Source organism: Epinephelus fuscoguttatus, linkage group LG1, assembly GCF_011397635.1.
Source record: "Epinephelus fuscoguttatus linkage group LG1, E.fuscoguttatus.final_Chr_v1".
In the NCBI taxonomy this organism is placed as follows: Eukaryota; Metazoa; Chordata; class Actinopteri; order Perciformes; family Serranidae; genus Epinephelus; species Epinephelus fuscoguttatus.
In genome coordinates, this window is record NC_064752.1 from 25,048,863 (window position 1) to 25,066,881 (window position 18,019).

Genomic DNA, 18,019 nt, shown 5'->3' on the forward strand with positions numbered 1-18,019 from the left:
TAGAGAAGAACACAACCTCTGTGGTGCTTTGTGGAGCAGAAGCGTTGGGTGACTCCCATAGCTTCATGGACTCCTATATAGACTCAGATTTAGCTCTTTGACTGCCATGAATAAAACATATCATGGAGCAAAAACCGCCTATATGGCATCCCCTTTAATATGGTTATATATAGCATATTATGTCCCCATTCATATTAATAGGCAAATTCATAAAATGCTGCAACTCGTTTTAATTAAGATGAAAGCCTCCTATCTACAGTCTCAACTCAGCCACCGTCTCACAATTTCTTACACTCTCACAAGTTCTTTGTGGAAGAGTATTTTAAGGGAAGATTCAGGCTGAATGTGGGGGCCTTGATCTTAAGAAGCCCATTTTAATCAGACATATCATACACTCTCTGTCACCATCTCTGTATGAACACGCTCAGTCTCTCAGCGCTCGCCATCACCTCTCGAGACACCTCCAGGTGGGTACCAGAGAGAAATCAAGATATGAAAGAATCATGAGGTTACATGGGAGCTGTGAGCCTTTCAACCTGCCCCGCAGTGAATGTACAGAGTGAACAGGGAGTGCTTTTTCCCAAATAGACACATTATTTAAGACATACATTTCTCTAGTTACAGCAGCAGAACACGTCCACAGCTCCACATTATACCTCACGATCACTTTGTGTACTGACACAAGCCTTGAACGCAGGTCTGTAGCATGAGGACAACATCTTCCTGGAAGGCAGGCTACAATGGCAAGTATGGAGAGACTGTAAGCAGGTGTGGCAAATCCAAGACGCAGCTGTGCCTGTGCTCTGCATGTGCGTATTCAGGTCTACAACTGTTGAACTGTGTAATTAAGGCAATATCAGATCTTGTTGGAAGGGTAATCCCTCCCACACACCCACACAGAAAACACAGACCTACAGGCTACTACGTGTGATTAAACGCTAATGATCTCGGCTGGATGTTTGAGAAGAAGGCTAATATTTTATCTGATTATATAGCCTTGTTGCAGGACTACAATGGGAGTTTCCATATGCAACAGCCAAAATAGTAGTAGTATTGACAATCCATGGCTGCCATAATATGTCTGGGCTCAGTGTCTGGGTTTCTCATGGAGACATGCAAACACTTCTTTTCCAGTATAGTGGTGACAAACAATTCCCACCAGCTGCATATTGATTTGATTTAAGATCTGATGAGTGAGGCAGGCTGCATGGCATATGCGTTACGCTCCTGTGCTCACAATGACGCTGTCTGATGGCAGCACTGTCACCCTACACAACGCTGACATCAGGATACAGACGTCTCCCCACAAGCAGGAAGGTGATTTCTCACAATGACTTACCGGTTTTCACGTCGAGGCATGTTCAGGAAATCAACCTGTAATGCAGCCGCCTAGAGATCCAGTGCACTTTGCATCATTTACTAATTTATTTATCACCTGCAGCTATGAGGAGGGGGACATTAATATTAGTGAGACCCATTCCGAAGTGTTCATATTGACTTGGCACTGGCTCACTATGAGGAGAAAAATGTCGCTCTTTCATTCATTATACTTAGCCACTGCTGCCTGGGGACAGACACCGTGAAAACGGGCGTAGAAATCCCTATTGAACCGTTTGAAAGCTATATTATTGATTCTCCATCGAAAGCGTTGCATATTAAATTTGACTTCGACCCAAATTGACGTTGAGTAATAGGGTGGTGCTGCCAACAAGCAGAAATGGGTCTCAAAAGGGGTGGTGAATTGTGTTGACAAGGATATTGAAATAAATAATTAAGCGCCCATTCAAGTCTATCTCCACGCAGTCGGTTGATCCTATAGCCTATCCACGTCGTACAGATGTATGGTACACGCCACGCTGCCGTTAGCCTCCCCTGATTTCTGCCCACAGTTTGGCGGTGGAGCGTCCTAGCTATCGCGGCTACCTGTTAATCCCCGGCCCGGGTGCAGCCCCACTTCCTCCGGCTGGCGCTCCATTGCTGGGCTTGATGAGCTGTCCAGAGTCCGGTGGTGCTGAAATGGAAGCCGGAGCCCCCGCTGCAGGGACGGCGGGGCCGGGCTGTCCCGCCTGTCCCTCCCCCTCCATGCTGGCCTCGTTCCCCATCGCCTCAGGATCGGTCTCGACGGAGAGAAACGATGTTGTAGATGGTTCTACAGCTGTGGTGGAAACTCAGATGAAACTCAGCGCTGCTCCCCTTCCGCCATCATCACCTACAATTCAGCATCCCGCACGGAGCACGCGCGCTGACGGAGAGGGCGAGGGAGCGCGCTGACGCAATGGGTGGGAACTGGAGTGGCCCGTACGTGCGCGCTCGCGACGCTCGGTTATCTCAAGTCACCACGCAAATGCCTCTGAGTCCTCCGTGGCACATGACTGGAGACCACTGGAACCTCCCTGATTCAATTCACGTCATAAATCATTTGTTTTTTAACCTAAACGACCGGAAACATCTCACATCATGGCCGCGTGTCTGGGATGTGACAAGCTTTATTATATCTGTCTATATTTAGCATTTTCGTCTCCGTGAACCAACAGAAGTTTCACACACACAGTGCAAATTATTTGGATATTTGATCACAAAATTGAATCAGTCAACCAACTAATCAGCAACTATTTTGATAATCAGTGTGGCTAATGTTTGACTATTTTAAGAAAATGGTTCCAGCCTCTGAAATGTAAAAAATTACCAGTGATGTTAGACTTTTATACTAAACTAAATACTTCTGTTTTTACTTATTTATTTATTTATTGGTATTACTTGAACAAAATAAGGATTTAGAATTTATTTATTTATTTATATATTTTTTGCTATTACTTGGACAAAATAAGCAATTAGGATTTATTTATTCATTTATCTATAGTTTTTTGCTTTTACTTGGACAAAACAAGGAATTAGGATTTTTTTAAAAAATATTTTCTGACATATTATTTGCTATCATTATTTCTATATTTATGTATTTGGATCCTCATTAGCCACTACAAAGGTAGGTACTACTCTTCCTGGTGTCCACACAAATAAACATTACATCATAGTGTGAAACAAATATGTAATTCAAAATCCAAGGCAAAAGGGAACAAGAAAACAAAAGAAAAAGAAAACAGGCAAAAGTAAAGACCAAAGTATTAATCAGCTAATCAAGAAAAGTGAAAATTGATTGACTCATATAAGACCAAATACCCCTTATCCTGCACATCTTGGTCTCTGTCACTAAATCAAATTACAGGCAAACAGTGGTGACGTAACTTCAGCATAATTTTATCTGACTCCAACATCTGAAGATGTGTGGATGAGGGTTTTTACCATTTCCTGACAAAGTATAGACTAAAAGATTAATCAACTAATCCACAAAGGGAAAATTGAGTACTTCATGATAAAAAAAATAAGACCCAATATTCTTAATTCTGAAGATCTTGGTCTCTATCTCTAAATCAAATTACAGGCAAACAGTGGCGACGTAACAACAGCCTGATTTTATTTGATTCTAACATCTTTTCTGTATTTTTTTCTCACTATTTTCTTGGATAGTATAGACTGAGAGATCAATCAACTAATCCAGAAAAGCTAAAAATGGTTAATTTATAATAAAAAATAAGCCCTTATATTCTCAGTTCTGCAGATCTTGGTCTGTATCACCATATCAAAGTACAGGCAAATAGTGGTGACATAACACTACAGCACGGTTTTATTTGGCTCCAACATCACAGGATGTGTGGCTGAGGGTTATTTTTTCTTTTTGTAGCTCTCACTCCCACACAGGCCACCATTTGTACTTTATTTAAGAATAAAATACAACTGCCAAAATAGCTGGCAAGCTGGAATCAAAAAGTCATGTTAAGAATGACGGCTGAGTTTATCTAGGGGTAAATTAAATGTTGCAAATGACTGTTCACTTATTAGGATAATTTAAATTATTGGCAAATGAATATGTTTCAAGAAAATAATAAACTGTAGTTCTTCTGTCATAGATGAAAACAGGTATTGTTCTGGCAAATGCAAAACACCAGTTCAAGCACATTAAGAGTGCTACAGTACATATTAAATCTCAGTACACATGTACATCACAGCCACATGGTGCCACAGCACAATCCCAAGTTCATTTTATTGTGAATGGATTTCTTAACAGCTTAGTAATGGAGATGATTTTTCGATGTTCCCACTCGTCCCTGAATACTTGCTCTCCCTAGTGTACACCAACTGTCACTACAATAAAGCACTTTGATCTAATAAAACTAATCTATTGAACCTACTAAGATTTGTGACGTGTGATTAACATTTATTAACATACTCTGAGGTGGAATCCTGCACCAATCCATTCACTACCATTACATTAAATACTGCAATCCTGCTGTAGTTAAAAAAGACATCTGGATTATAGCAAGATCATTTCATTGACTTTATTATAGTATGAATTGGCAAGCACAAAGACCGACTGAGCTCAGTGAACAGGTGAGCCAATTAACAGATACATATGTACAAAAACACACAAGTGCACACATCCGACTTGATATTCACTCAGTTTGAGGTCTCAGGTACAAAAATAACACAGAGCTTGTTTTTCATTTGCGGGACCTCAAGAGATAGTCATACACAACTAGAGACCCTCAGCTGGAAGAAAAAACCTTGATGCATCATGACGCCTTCTTAAGTTTAAAAACTGTCGATGAAGAATGTGATTAAAAGATGCTTTTTATGTTATATATAGTGAGTTACCAACAGTGACGAGATTATAACTGAAATGCTATGGATAAATAAAATGTGGCCTTTTTTTTGGTCAAACATTCAATACTTCATTGGCACCATAAAAACAAGAGAGAGGGAAACAGTTGAGGAAATATTGCTACCAAATTGTATATTTAGTGACAACTGCACTGACCGTAGGACTGTTTAGTCAGAATGAATACTTTGCCAGATGAAAAATTCATTCAGATGCACAATTCATTTTTTTCATATTTACAAACCGTCATCAGTGGTGGCACTAGAGAGAAGAAAATTTACATTGAGCTAAAATGGTCGCACATATATATATACAAATGATAAAACAACTGACCAAACACGCAGTCGATTTCATGATGGAGAGTAGGCTCTAAAATACAACACTAGACTGCCGTTGCGAAAGAGATTTTCAGGAGTGCATCAGTTCCACTTTCTCTGTGGTGATTGCTCGGTGCTCGCAGGAGTACATTTCTCACAGAAGGTATGATTGTTTGTAATTACTGGCGCTTGGCTTTGTAAGGTCGGGAGCGTTTCCTGCGATCAGGTTTCCTCTGTTTGTGCAAGCGGCCGATACTCACTCCCTGCCGACGGCGCACGGAAATGTTTTGCTCCACAAGGCTGGCCAGCATGCCTGCAGAGGAGAACGAGACAGAGCGAATGGCATTATAAAAATACCAGCAAAATACCAGCAGGATATGTTTCTTTTTTTTTGAAGTAGTGGCACTTAAACAGATAATAAATAAGTGGCTGAAACTAGAGGCGCCACAACTGAGCATGAGGAAGGACACGATTAACTAAGACTATAAAATGGAGATAATAAACCACAGTATTAGGAGTCGAGCTGAACTGTTTGATCTGGGATGGAAGAAAATACAGAAAACAGGTTTTCTACAAAAGTAAAATGAAAGAGGGAGGGGAGGTACAAAATAGGGAAAAGGGAGATCAAAGAAAACAAAAACATATTTTTTTCAGGTTTACTTATTTGTTGTTTTTTATTATCATTTTTATTTATTTATTTATGAACTTCATCCCGTTACTTATTGGTATACTTAAATGTCTATAGGTATGTGTAAGTATTTATATTATTATTTTTATTACTATTTTGCTACTGCTATTTTTCTTTTTTTTAAGATGTCGGGTCCATGGAGTTGGGTGAGAGGGATATATATTACTTCCTTTACTTCCTTTTTTTCTGAGTAATTGAGTAAGTAACTATTGAGAGGGATAATGATTAAAATGACACAAATTAAAAGTTTATATATTAAATTTTTAGCATATAACTATTTTTTTCTTGACTTATTACTTATTTTTATTTAAATTTTACATTGTAACATCGAGAAATAGCTGATTTACTGTAAACTGTGTAAAGATAGAGGAGATTGTGTAATTTAGATCAGGACTTTGCATTTTTGTGTTTTTTTCCCTTTCTTATATTTTTAAACATTTGGAGCCAAAGGGCGGCGTACAGCCTGGTCCTGACTCCCCTGTCAAAATACGCAGCTTGGGGCAATGTCCCCGACATCACATCCTTCATCCTTTGTATGGAAGGCACCAGGCTGTCAACCAACTCCAATGTAAACCCATCTGCATAATTTTTAGACATTTAGACTGATGGATGAAGTATAAAGAGCGCAACAGTCCGCTCAGGGAGGAGAGGTGAATGGGTCCAACAAGCACAGGACTTTTACCCATACGAAACTATTATTTTGTCAATTCACATAACTAACGTCAACCATAATCTTTTCCTTACCATATTAAGAAAGTAGAAAATAAACTATTCGGACACTAATGACTAACTTTAGAGAACCCAGGAAATTAAGTGGAACTTCAGAAGAAGGTTTAAATGTAGGTATGATGGAGGAGTGAGAGGGATAAATAACAGAAGAAGATGAAGAAGAAGAAGAAAGACAGAAGTCCTCGAGATGATGATATTTACCTTCTTGGGCCAGCATTGATATAAAGGTGCAAATGAACTCATCGTAATTATGGGTCCTTCTCTGATCATCAATCTGATTGAATTTAAAAAAAAAAAAAAAAGATTTAGATTAAAAGCCGATAAGAACATCTCACCAAAGATACTGAATTGGTTCCAGGTAAAAGAAACCTACTTTATATTTCTTTCTCTTCTCTACTTCCTCCTTTAGATACACTTCATAATTAGCGATGTCAGCCTCTACACACTTGAGCAGTGCGAGTAGCTCCTGCAAGAGACAGAATCACATTAACCGCTCCGTGTGTTTGTTTATTATATATATATATATATATATATATATATAGTATACAGTGTTAGATACAGCTCCCTAATTGGCAACACAAGCAGAAAATGTGAGCGTAATGTGATATAAAAACAAATCTTGGCAGGCTGATAAGAATAGTAAGATACATACTACAGTGCATTATAACACTGGGGAAAGTCTTGGACTTACTTTGGGAGAGTACTTATCCCCAGGGGGCTTGCTGTCCGCAGCGGTTTCCACAGCATTGGGCTTTTCCTTGCTTGGTCTCACCTCTGCTCCGTCTTTGTTCTCCTCTTCTTTCACCTCCACAGACGGTCCTTCGTCTCCCTCGTTCACCCCTTCCTTCTCTCCTGCTGAGGGGTCTGCCTTCTCTTTGTCTTTTATCTTTTCAGGAGTGCACGGTCGCTTTGTGCCATCAGCAGCCAAATCTAGCGTACAGACAACAGAGAAGGTAACGATCGATCAAAATTAGCTGGACGCAGACAATCCATTAATAAAAGCAGTGTATGTTATTCTCATTAAGGTCACCCCAAACTGTTTACTTCTACTGTCTGAGATGATTAATATGCTCCAACTGTACTCTAAATATCAAGTAATAGACTCAAATGCTTACCTCAGCAAAGGCTTTTAAAGCACCTTTGTAAATAACACAGATGACAATAACGACCTCTTGTACTCACCAGATGGAGGGAGAGCGTAGATGACTCCGTCCTCCTGCAGGTGTAACAAGGCCGCGCTGACAGAGGGACCCAGTTCTCTCACGGCGCGGTTGTGTCTGGAGTCCAGCCTCAGCATCTCGTCTTCTCCAAACAGCACACGGGACAGATGGGATGCAACCGGACTGGATGGACGCGTGGCAGCCTGGGAGCGCGCTGGTGAGCGCAACGGGGAGTTGAAGGCGCTGCCAATCTCAGAGGCTGTGTCCGTGCTTTCATTGCTGGGTGTGGGGGAAGGCTGTGAGGCAGATGTGATGCAGATGCCTCCTGTGCGCCCCTCTGTGCGTACTGAGAGGGGTGTATTTAGGGCATCTTTTCTTTGGGCCTCCTTCAGTTTCTCAGCCAATACGGTGAGGGCAATCTGGCTCTCCATTCCAGTCCCGACTCGTCCTGGTCGCGTTCGCAGACTTCCCTTCCGTCTAAACCTAAAAAACAGAAAAATTTACAACATGAGCAAAATCTAAAACCATTAAAAAGGGACTTATTTTGCTTTTCTTTTTTTGTTTTGTTTTGTTTATTTATTTATTTAGTTTGTTGTTGTTCTATCTCTCCTTTTAGTTACACACACTTTATTTTTGATCCACCATGTCAGTGGCCAGAGGGCGGAAGTGGTTGCTGGGACTGAAAATAAGAGAAACTCTTGTTGCACCGCCTCCAATCTCGGTGCCCTCTGTGTATGTGCTATGATCATGTTGCTATCATAAATCATCAATAAAAAAATTGACCACAAAAGAATCCTCTTTCAGTCAGGTCATAACCACAAACGTAGAAAGAAATTATACCTATATACACATAACGGTGCTAACCTGTTGGATTTGACTGTGGAATCAGTTACTTCCTCCTCATCATCCTCATAGTCATCTTCATCGTCAGAGTACTGGCGTTGTGTCCCTGGCACTCGAGAGCGACCAACTCCAGCAGCAAGATCCTCCTCTTCCTGTTAGTCAGAGAATCTTTGATAAACCTCAACACAATCTTTTTTCTCCAAATAATGTTAAATCCGGGAGGTCACGAAAGGCAGCTCCGGTATTTTTCAACCTGGACCCATGGTTTTGTGTCTGAGAAAAACAATTTTTTTAAATTGGTCCAATATTGAGAGAAACGTTGCAGCCAGCAGCAGCAAGTGCTTGTCTTTGCCTCTAACAGGCTCAGATTGTTATGAGTCACTTATAATGCACTTAAAATGGACTTAAAATGACGGGGCCAATTGCTCCGAGCGGTTACATTGTACAGCAGCCTATTTCAGCCCTCTCTTTCAACATTGGACCAATTTCAAAAAGTGTTGTTCATGTAAGTCACTTCAACACAAAAACACGAGAAAATAAAGCCCAGGTTGAAAAATAGCAGAGTTCCTCTTAAACACCTGGAATGTAATAGAGAGTGATCAGTAGTTTTAATGGCATAAAAGACAGAGACATAACAGGCACAGTGAACTGCCCGCAAGTCAGATCTGAGAGACAGAAAGCAATGTGTGATCTGTCCTAGTTGTTGAAAGAGTCGAATATTAATCTTTTCACACAATTCTCAATGTAACACCGGACTCTCTTCAAGGAGAGGACGGATATAGACTGTCATATGCTGTATAGATTTTGGGCTGTTTCAATAAAACTTGTCCTGACAAGACAATACAGATAAAATGTAGTTCTATGGAAACAAGACAAGCATCCTTCAAAATGGAAACTGGAAAAATGTCCAACCCTTCAATTATAACCCTTACCTTGTAACTATACTATATTTGAATAATGTATTTTGTAAAAGTTATAGAGGGTGATGTCAAATAAATATTTTCAAACAGTGCTGTAAGTCCTGAACACAACTAGAGCTGAAACATTTAGTCAATCAGTGAATCAACAGAAAACTAATCAATCAATTTTAATAGCTGATAATAAACTAGTTTATTTTTTAAGCAAAAACTTTTGTTACTTATTAAATGTGAAGCTTTGCTGCCTCTCTTTGTTGTACTCTTGGTCGAAAGCAATTTGAAGATATCATCTTTGACTAAGACTTTTCCACTATTTTCTGACGTTTTATGAAGAAACATTAATTGAGAATATAACTAGCAGAATAACTGATAATGGAATTAATCATTACTTGCAGCCCTGAACATGCCCTAATCGTATAATATGATCAATCCATCATCACCTCTGAAAAAGGTCTTAAGTGGCCAAAATTGGTGAAGAAAGTTCAGACACACACACACTTCTGAGCCAGGACCTCTACATTTTACTTCTCCTCTTACCTGCATTGGAGACTTGGCGTAGTTGTGGTTGTCCAGAAAGGCAGGCAGGCGTTGAACGATGGGGTTGGGACTGGTGACTTGCTGGGGACCTGTGGGGACTGGTGGTTTGCCCATGACCTTAGTGTTTCCTGAGGGGCTGGGGGCATCCTTAGACTGACCTCCTGACTCATCCACTGAATCTATAATGAGAGTCAGTCTATTTCAGCTAAATGTTTATGATGTGCCCCGCTACAGTTTACTAACATGTATTTTAATGAACACTGTGGAAATAAAGCCAACTCAACAAACAGTATGGGATTTCTGAAGTGGGGTTGTATTAGGCACTTATCCAGTCAGTGTATTACCTACAGTAGATGATGGTCAGTGTGCTCCCAGTTTGAAGAAGCAGGCAGGAGTACAGCCACTGAAGCTAAGCAATGTACTGCTGTGGATGGGGGTATTTTAGCCACCTAAAAAAGGCCTACCCCCAAAAAATCAATATAAGTTTAAGTGGACACTATATTGAGAATAATTTCCCCACTTCACTTTGCTGTCAGAGACAGCCCTTTCCTATAGCGCTACATTTTCTCAACCACAGAACTATCATATATCACAGATCTCTGTGCATCTCTCTTTTTCGGCCCGTTCAGTTCCCTCTGCAAAAGAACTTCTGTAAATTCTCAGTTAAGGAATCCTCTTTTCTCCACAGGGAACAGCAATTTATCATTGCTATCACAATCACCCCTCTTTCTAATTTCCTTGTATTTGTTGCCTCATCCATAAACTGCTGAGAGTCTGACCCAAGCAGCTGATCTGCAGTGTAATACAGTGCATGATACGGTTGTGCTTATGCGAAGATAAACAGGAGTTGAGAAAATGTAGCGCCAAAGGAAAGAGCTGTCTGACAGCACGGTAAAGCCGTGAAAATTTTCTAAATGTAGCATGCACTTAAACTGATGTTGCTTTTTTGGGGAGTAGGCCTTTTTGTGGGAGATTAAAATACATTTTGCTGCAGAGCCCCATCTACAGCAGTACAGGTTTAGGTGGTTAAACAGATGTTGCTATTGCAAATTAATGCAAATTCAGCCAGTCCACTTGAATTCTGCGCGACCTTGCAATTTTGTCCAATCACAGCTACATCGGATAAAATCTCATTTCATTATAAAGCTGCGCACAACATATGGAATCGCTCAGCTCCTTCTTGCCCCAGTTGCTCTCTGTCTGTTTATCATGAGACTACTACTGTGGGAGTGAGGAAAAAAAAAAAAAAAACCTATCCCTTTACGTACCTTGATCAGCCCCCTGCGATGTAACTGGCTCTGCATCTGCCTCCTTCTTGACCGCAGTGGTGTTATCATCAGTGGAGGACGACTCCTGCTGCTTCTTGTCATGGACAAGCTCAGGCTGAGTGAGCCGGATCATCTGAAGAGACAACACATAAAAGATCCTATAAGGGATCCTGCTTGGCTATATTTCAACCCAATCAAATTTCCTTTACAAATAAACACTTTGACAAACCTTTAAAAAAGTTTAACACCTTTAACATATACAATTATAGCCCCATTTCTGCCAAAGCTTTTGGTATAGCACCTTTAGAACCAAAAGTAACCCCTACGAACATGTACCTAGACCCTAGGTCTGTTTAGCATTTCCACTGCAGACAGTACTCTTAAATATAGGCAGGGTTGTTGTTGCTCACTGCTCCGTCCAGCTCTCCCTGTATTGCCTCTTCACTGCTGACACAAAGGGAAGTCTACACCTTGTTTATCATCCATGGAAAGGGGTTGCACACCGACATTTTCATTCTAAATGTGTATGTCATCCAACAGAGACAGTGAAAACAAATGGAATGGTCGAAGTTGTCATGGATCCTGTCGTCATCTCGTGCATTGAGTAACATTACAAGTAATCATTCCACCATAAAAGTCGCCGGCAGTCAGCCCAGTGAATTAAGTTATTTTTTCACTCCAACTACAGCTGCTGCAAGAGGCAGCAAACCTTCCTTTCATTTTATAGTTAAAGTATATTGATGTATGCAGAACTTGCCACAGTATGAACAGTGGTTACATGAGCTTCAAAACCAGCGACAACTCAGCCCTGAGCAGAGTGACCGTCTGCTACTGACCAGCCAACAGACTGCAGTGTTCACAGCTCCACCTTTTAGTACCAGATCTGTGTGCTAGGTACCCCAACAAAAAGGTGATGAAAAATGTTGACGGTATGGAACAGTTACATTGGTACCATCCACAACTATTCAGCATGAAAATGTAAAAGTGATGTACCGAACTGAAGTGAACCAGACTGCTTGGTGGAAACGGGGCTTTTTCAGGAATGCTACAGTAGGACATCAAAACAAGTTTCAACTCTGACATGCTGCAGCAAAGATTATAGCAAGTCATCAAATTTTACTCTATTTCGGCCTCTGATGAAATTTCTAGCCGTCCTGACCTTCTGCAGACCCTCCAAAACAGTCTGTCGATTCCTCTTTAGAATTTCCAGTTTGGACTCGTACTTCATCCTGCGGTCAGGCACCACTGCCATCAGGTTGAAGCGAATGTCATGGTACGGCTCACTGGAAAAGAGCAGAGCAGCAGCATAAGAATGAAGCCTTGAGGGTGTGTGTACTGTAGAAGCTGAACCACCACCGCTTGAGCTAACAGACTCAGGACTCACCCGGCAGTGGCCAGTCCAATCCTCTCCATGATAACCCGCCGAGCTTTATCGGTCCATTCCTCCTCCTCTCCCCAGGGCCCTGAAATAGAGTGAAATATCATACTTTAAGTGTGTAACAATGGCAGCAATTAACAAAACAACACTAAATGAATTAATGCAATTCAAATAAGGTTGTCCCCTCCACTTTTTACAATCTGACAACTAACATTATATTTTAAAATAAAGTTGGAATAGTGATTTCACCTTATAAGTTGAAGGAAATTACATAAAGAATTAATGTTAAGTTGACGTTAAAATGTATTGTTGTTGTCTGTGTGTAATTTATGATATGACAACATTGTATTTAAAAGCCCCTTGACCTCTGTGCAGCGTTTGCATGTTCTCCCCGTGTCAGCGTTGGGTTTTCTCCAGGTACTCCAGCTTCCTCCCACAGTCCAAAGACATGCAGGTTATGCTGCGTTCTATTGGTAGCCGGAACCGGGATTGATACAGTTTCCGGTCCGGAAAGGTACAAAAGAACACCTGTTCTACCCAGAGGTCTTGTCATCAAACTCGGGCAAGGTCCAGGTAGACCAAGTCGGTAAAATTGACGTCACGACGAAGATGGCTGTGCACATTGTGAATGGTAAACAAAGTTATTTGTCCTCAATTTGTCCTCGTATGTGCTGTTTAATTAAGTGTACTTTGCAATGGCATTTCAAAGTACTTGTATGATTTTTACAACACAAACACTTAATCAAACAGCATATACGAGGACAAATAACTTTGTTTACCATTCACAATGTGCGCAGCCATCTTCGTCGTGACGTCAATTCTACCGACTCGGTCTACCTGGACATTGCCCGAGTTTGATGACGAGACCTCTGGGTAGAACGGGTGTTCTTTTGTACCTTTCCAGACCGGAAACCGTATCAATCCCGGTTCCGGCTACCAATAGAATGCAGCATTAATTGGTGACTCTAAATTGTCCGTAGATGTGAATGTGAGTGTGAATGGTTGTCTGTCTCTATGTGTCAGCCCTGTGATAGTCTGGTGACCCATCCAGGGAGAACCCTGCCTCTCACCCCATGACAGCTGGGATAGGCTCAACCCCCCCGAATTTTGACTATAATGTATATGATAAATTAGTTGCCTGTTTTAGTTTTCACTTGAACCTTTCAGTGTTTACTGTCCTCACTCATCTTTGCCAAGAGGCAAATCCAGTTACAGCAGCCCAGCACACGCCAGGTGTATGACATTTCTAGGATTTGAGGACATGTGGAGCTTTAAGTATTCCCGCACCCCTCAACGAAGGTCCAGGGGATCCACTGCTAGTACATTTTTTTGATAAACAACTCTACTTTGATGCTTTCCTATGCACTCTGGCACCCAATTAATATTCAAATTCTAAAATAATTCCCAGTATGAACAATTTCTTGTCATTGTGAATTAGACAATGGTCGGCACAGCAGGCCACCTGGCACCCTATCACAGAATTGGCCTGCAGGCCTCAAGTATCAGTGCTCTGGGCTCTAGTTTTATGATAAGTGCGTATTTTTATATTCATATTGCTCTAGGTGTGGGGCAAATATCAAGGCTGTGTCTGTGCTAATTTGAACAAAATCCAAGCAATAGGTGAAACATTTAATGAGATTAAGTAGGTACCCCCACCATCTCCAGAGTAGATTTATTTTGCACTTCTTCACCTATGGAGTGAGTCAATATATTGATCAATTTTATCACTTGGTGCTGTATAAAATATGTTTGTTAGGACCATCCACCTCATGAAGGGGACATATAAAATGATAAAAATGAGTGGTCATGTTTGGTTCTACCTCAGGAAGGTGTACCTGAAAAGCCCCTGTCTTGAACCCATTTTCCAACAAAATGAAAAAAACAGAGTAATGATTCTAGAAAATTCAGTCAGCATCACTGATGCAGACAAATCTATTTTCAACATATGCATACCCTCTAGGGCAACTTTCACTGGTTCCATGGCGGCCAAAATGCTACAAATCAGTGTGACCAGAACAGGACTCTGCATATCTCTGTCAGCATGCACTCGTACCGTGGTCAATGGGGTAAGCCTTGAGTCCGTCGAGCTCAAAGAGGCGGTCTTTGATTGGCACATAGCTAACAAAGTGGAAGGCCTCCATGGTCCGCACGGCACTGATCCCATTCTGTTTCTCCGGCAGGTGCCTGGGCTCCGGTCTCCATAGAAACACGGACAGAGAGCTTAAGAAACTGATGAATGCACAAAGCCTGACATCTCCCACAGTATGGCAGACCAATAACAGAGTAGATTTTTTTTTTCCCACAGAATCAGAGCTACATGAAAATTTAAAAAGGGAACCACTGACTGTAACCTACCTGGCATGGCTGTTATGTGCTCTGGCAAGCTCGGGGGCATTTCCTATTGCGTAACCTTTACTCTGAAAAATACATAAAAATCAAAAGTTAAACATGACAGAAGGGAAGAAGGAGGGAGAGGGAGAACAAGAGACCAATCAGGTGACTGCTGACAAAAATGAAATTTTTATGATGTTTGAGGTACAGAAACTATTACATATGCTTTGCAAGCTCTTGCTACCGTTGCCTGTTCTTATATATCTAATGTGTTTTTTAAATATTAACTCTGATTATCTCACTGATATAGTTTTTGTCAACCTACTATGGTTTCTTAGACTGTAACAGCCAAAGTAAAAAAACAGGTCTGAGAGCTGATTTTCAAATGAAAACTGTGAATATAAAGCACAGTAATGATTTACACCAAAATAAAAGAGATACACAAGTGAGGATGAGAAAAATCTTACCTCTGGACTAAAGCCTTTGGTGAAAGCCTTCATACGACTAAGGGTGGTGCCGAGCTCAACGCCGCTGCAGTTCAGAAGCACACTCAACAAAGCGTGGGTGGCACATGAATTTGGTATCAGCTAGGTACAAAAAATGACACATAAACACAAGTTTAAGTTAGAGTACGAACGTTTCTTTGGACATTATTGCAAGACATGACTATATGAATTAGGGTTTTGAAGGGATGGAAGCAGCAAAATATCTTATGGCGTCTATATTGGATGGATTTATCGATCATATATGTTAGGATTGCTATACATCCTTTTATTATTTCATATATATTTTTATTTAAGCAATATTTTACCAGTGCAGTCTCTTGAGATTAGGACATTTCATTCTGAAGTGCTGAAATGACTGATAGCTGATTAACTGAAGTTACAGAATGGAAAAAATGTGTATTATATAATGTGAAAACACTAAACATTGCTGTTAGAGCTGATTGGAAGTACCTCAATTTGCTTGCTTTTTACAAGTTCATACAATTTATAAAAATGAATACCTGAAATACTTTAAATAAGCTAGAAATTTTCATAAATGACTGAGGCCAGATAAGTTATGAATGGCATCTGTCATGATTTTTGCCACTTAAATAAGCAGCATCCTGAAAACTTTTGTAACAATTATTATCTAAAATGATTGCTTTACCCACTAAGCCACCGACACCCCACAGATTTACATTTGACTATGATTAAAATGTACTCAGGAGCTTACTAGTTACATCATGGACTGCATTAATTCTGATAGAAATCTGCAGAAGGTTTGCTGACTCCAGTTGCTCAGTTATCAAAAGTCACATCAATAACTACAGTAACTGTCGAGATCACATAAACACTTACCTGATGAGCAAAGAACATGTCATTTACTATTTCCTCATCAATGACCGATGTCTCATCCACCAGGGTGTTAACTTTCCTCCTGGATCGACGTTCCTCAATCCACTTGAACAGGAAGATGAAGCCATAGACGGGACTAAAAAATAAAGTGATGCTTAACACAGGTTGTTGCTATAGTCCAACATGGTGTAAGAAAATGAACGCTTTTTATATTCATACATGAGCTCGGACGTCACCACCTGACATACCTAATAAGTAGTTTAAATCTTGATTTACATGCAATCGTGACTTACTAAACAGAATTGCATGGACCGGATTTGTTAGAAGATAAATACCTTTGACATTTGCTTTGAAGATCATAGATTTCCTCTACTTGGACACCTTTGACACCTACAGACAGAGATGCGCGCGCACACACACACACACACACACACACACACACACACACACAGAAACATTTTAATTCCCTTAATTAGCCCAAAGACCCCACACGGAGTTAAATATAAACCGATTAACTTAAAAATTAAAAGCGTTGGCTGGTGAAGTAAATAACATTGGTCATCTTGTTTCAATGCAATGTTCTGCTGGGAAACTTTGGATCCCAGCATTCATGTGGATGCCACATGACACACACCACCTACCCAAACACCACTACAGATCCAGAACGGCACTTTCTGATGGCTGTAGCCCCCCCCCCAGCAGAACACTGCACCACACCACAAAAACAGCACAGAAATGGCATGAGGAACTTGACAAAGACCTCAAGGTGTCAACCTGGCCTCAAAATGACCCCAGATCCAATCTGATTGAGCATCTGTGGGATGTGGCGGTACCCCAGAAGTCCTGTGTCTGTGCCTAAGCAGGTCAGAGGCCCCATTGTATATTGAACTTGGCTTTGAGCGGTCGAGGAATGGACACAGCATCTCTGGGGTGCCCTGTGGTGTCTGGTTGGTGTATGAGTGGGTGGTATGTGTCAAGAGGCATCCACATGAATGCCAGGACAGAAGGTTTCCCAGCAGAACATTGCATTTTAGGGAAATTATCAGTGTTGTTCACTTCACCTATCAGTGGTTTTATTGTTGTGGCTGATTGGTATATACTGGTTATTCACATTGCGATACTGTTAAAGGATTTAGCTGCTGAATATGAGCTACTCACCAAAGTCTTCAACCAGCAAAGTGAAGAGCCCTGAAATTATGAAACATTTTATTTAGAGTTCATAGAAAACATCAGAAAACAAATCAAAGACCAGCGTATTATTTCTGCTAATAACGGTACTCCTCCCCATGTTTCGCCTCAGGTTACGAACTCCATCAACACGCAAAACAAAAGACACATGCACACTACATTTAATAGCTTTATAATTTTGTACTTCGTTTAAGTTGCTTTCTAAACTTAATTAGTGAAGCTGCTTAGGAAGCTAAAGTGTCCCTCTGGCTTTATGTGTAAGCTAACGATTGTTAGCTGTGTTGTGTGTCGACATGTCTCACCTGGATCACTCTCGAGCTCCAGCCACCCTTTGTTCATTTTCGCATTTGTGCACAGCTGACTAACGTTACTACCTAAGATGGTTTCCAGTCCATGTCCGAAACAGGGGTAATAATTTTAAACGGTAACGCTGTATCCATTCACGAGTCAACTGTGGAGAGCTCAAGATAAACACAATAGACAGAATTGGCCGCCTACAAACTACGTCATCAAGACACGACGGGTGGTCGCTAAAACACGTCCTCCCTGCAACTTCCGGGAGGCAGAACTACAACAAATGGATCAATCAGCCGGTCAATCAATCAATCA

At 40.9% G+C, this 18,019-nt stretch overlaps 2 protein-coding genes across 4 annotated transcripts in view; both read right to left on the reverse strand.

The window, feature by feature from the left end:
- Positions 1-2,236, reverse strand: part of bsnb (bassoon (presynaptic cytomatrix protein) b) — a 107,320-nt gene extending 105,084 nt beyond the window's left edge. For all 3 annotated transcript variants that reach the window (XM_049579499.1, XM_049579490.1, XM_049579481.1), the window contains exon 1: positions 1,924-2,236. In XM_049579499.1, the coding sequence (XP_049435456.1) occupies positions 1,924-2,102 (179 nt within the window). In that variant the 5' untranslated portion in view covers positions 2,103-2,236. The remainder of the gene's footprint in view (positions 1-1,923) is intronic.
- Positions 2,237-4,386: 2,150 nt separating this feature from the next.
- bap1 (BRCA1 associated protein-1 (ubiquitin carboxy-terminal hydrolase)) lies at positions 4,387-17,899 on the reverse strand. The gene is made up of 17 exons (XM_049585111.1): positions 17,713-17,899; positions 17,381-17,410; positions 16,558-16,612; positions 16,226-16,358; positions 15,350-15,469; positions 14,907-14,968; positions 14,605-14,747; positions 12,558-12,636; positions 12,333-12,456; positions 11,174-11,306; positions 9,906-10,084; positions 8,473-8,603; positions 7,631-8,091; positions 7,140-7,378; positions 6,822-6,914; positions 6,650-6,722; positions 4,387-5,344 (listed from the first exon to the last, which is right to left on the reverse strand). The coding sequence occupies exons 1-17, from the start codon at positions 17,747-17,749 to the stop codon at positions 5,211-5,213; spliced, it is 2,226 nt and encodes a 741-aa protein (XP_049441068.1). The 5' UTR covers positions 17,750-17,899; the 3' UTR covers positions 4,387-5,210.
- Positions 17,900-18,019: the final 120 nt, after the last annotated feature.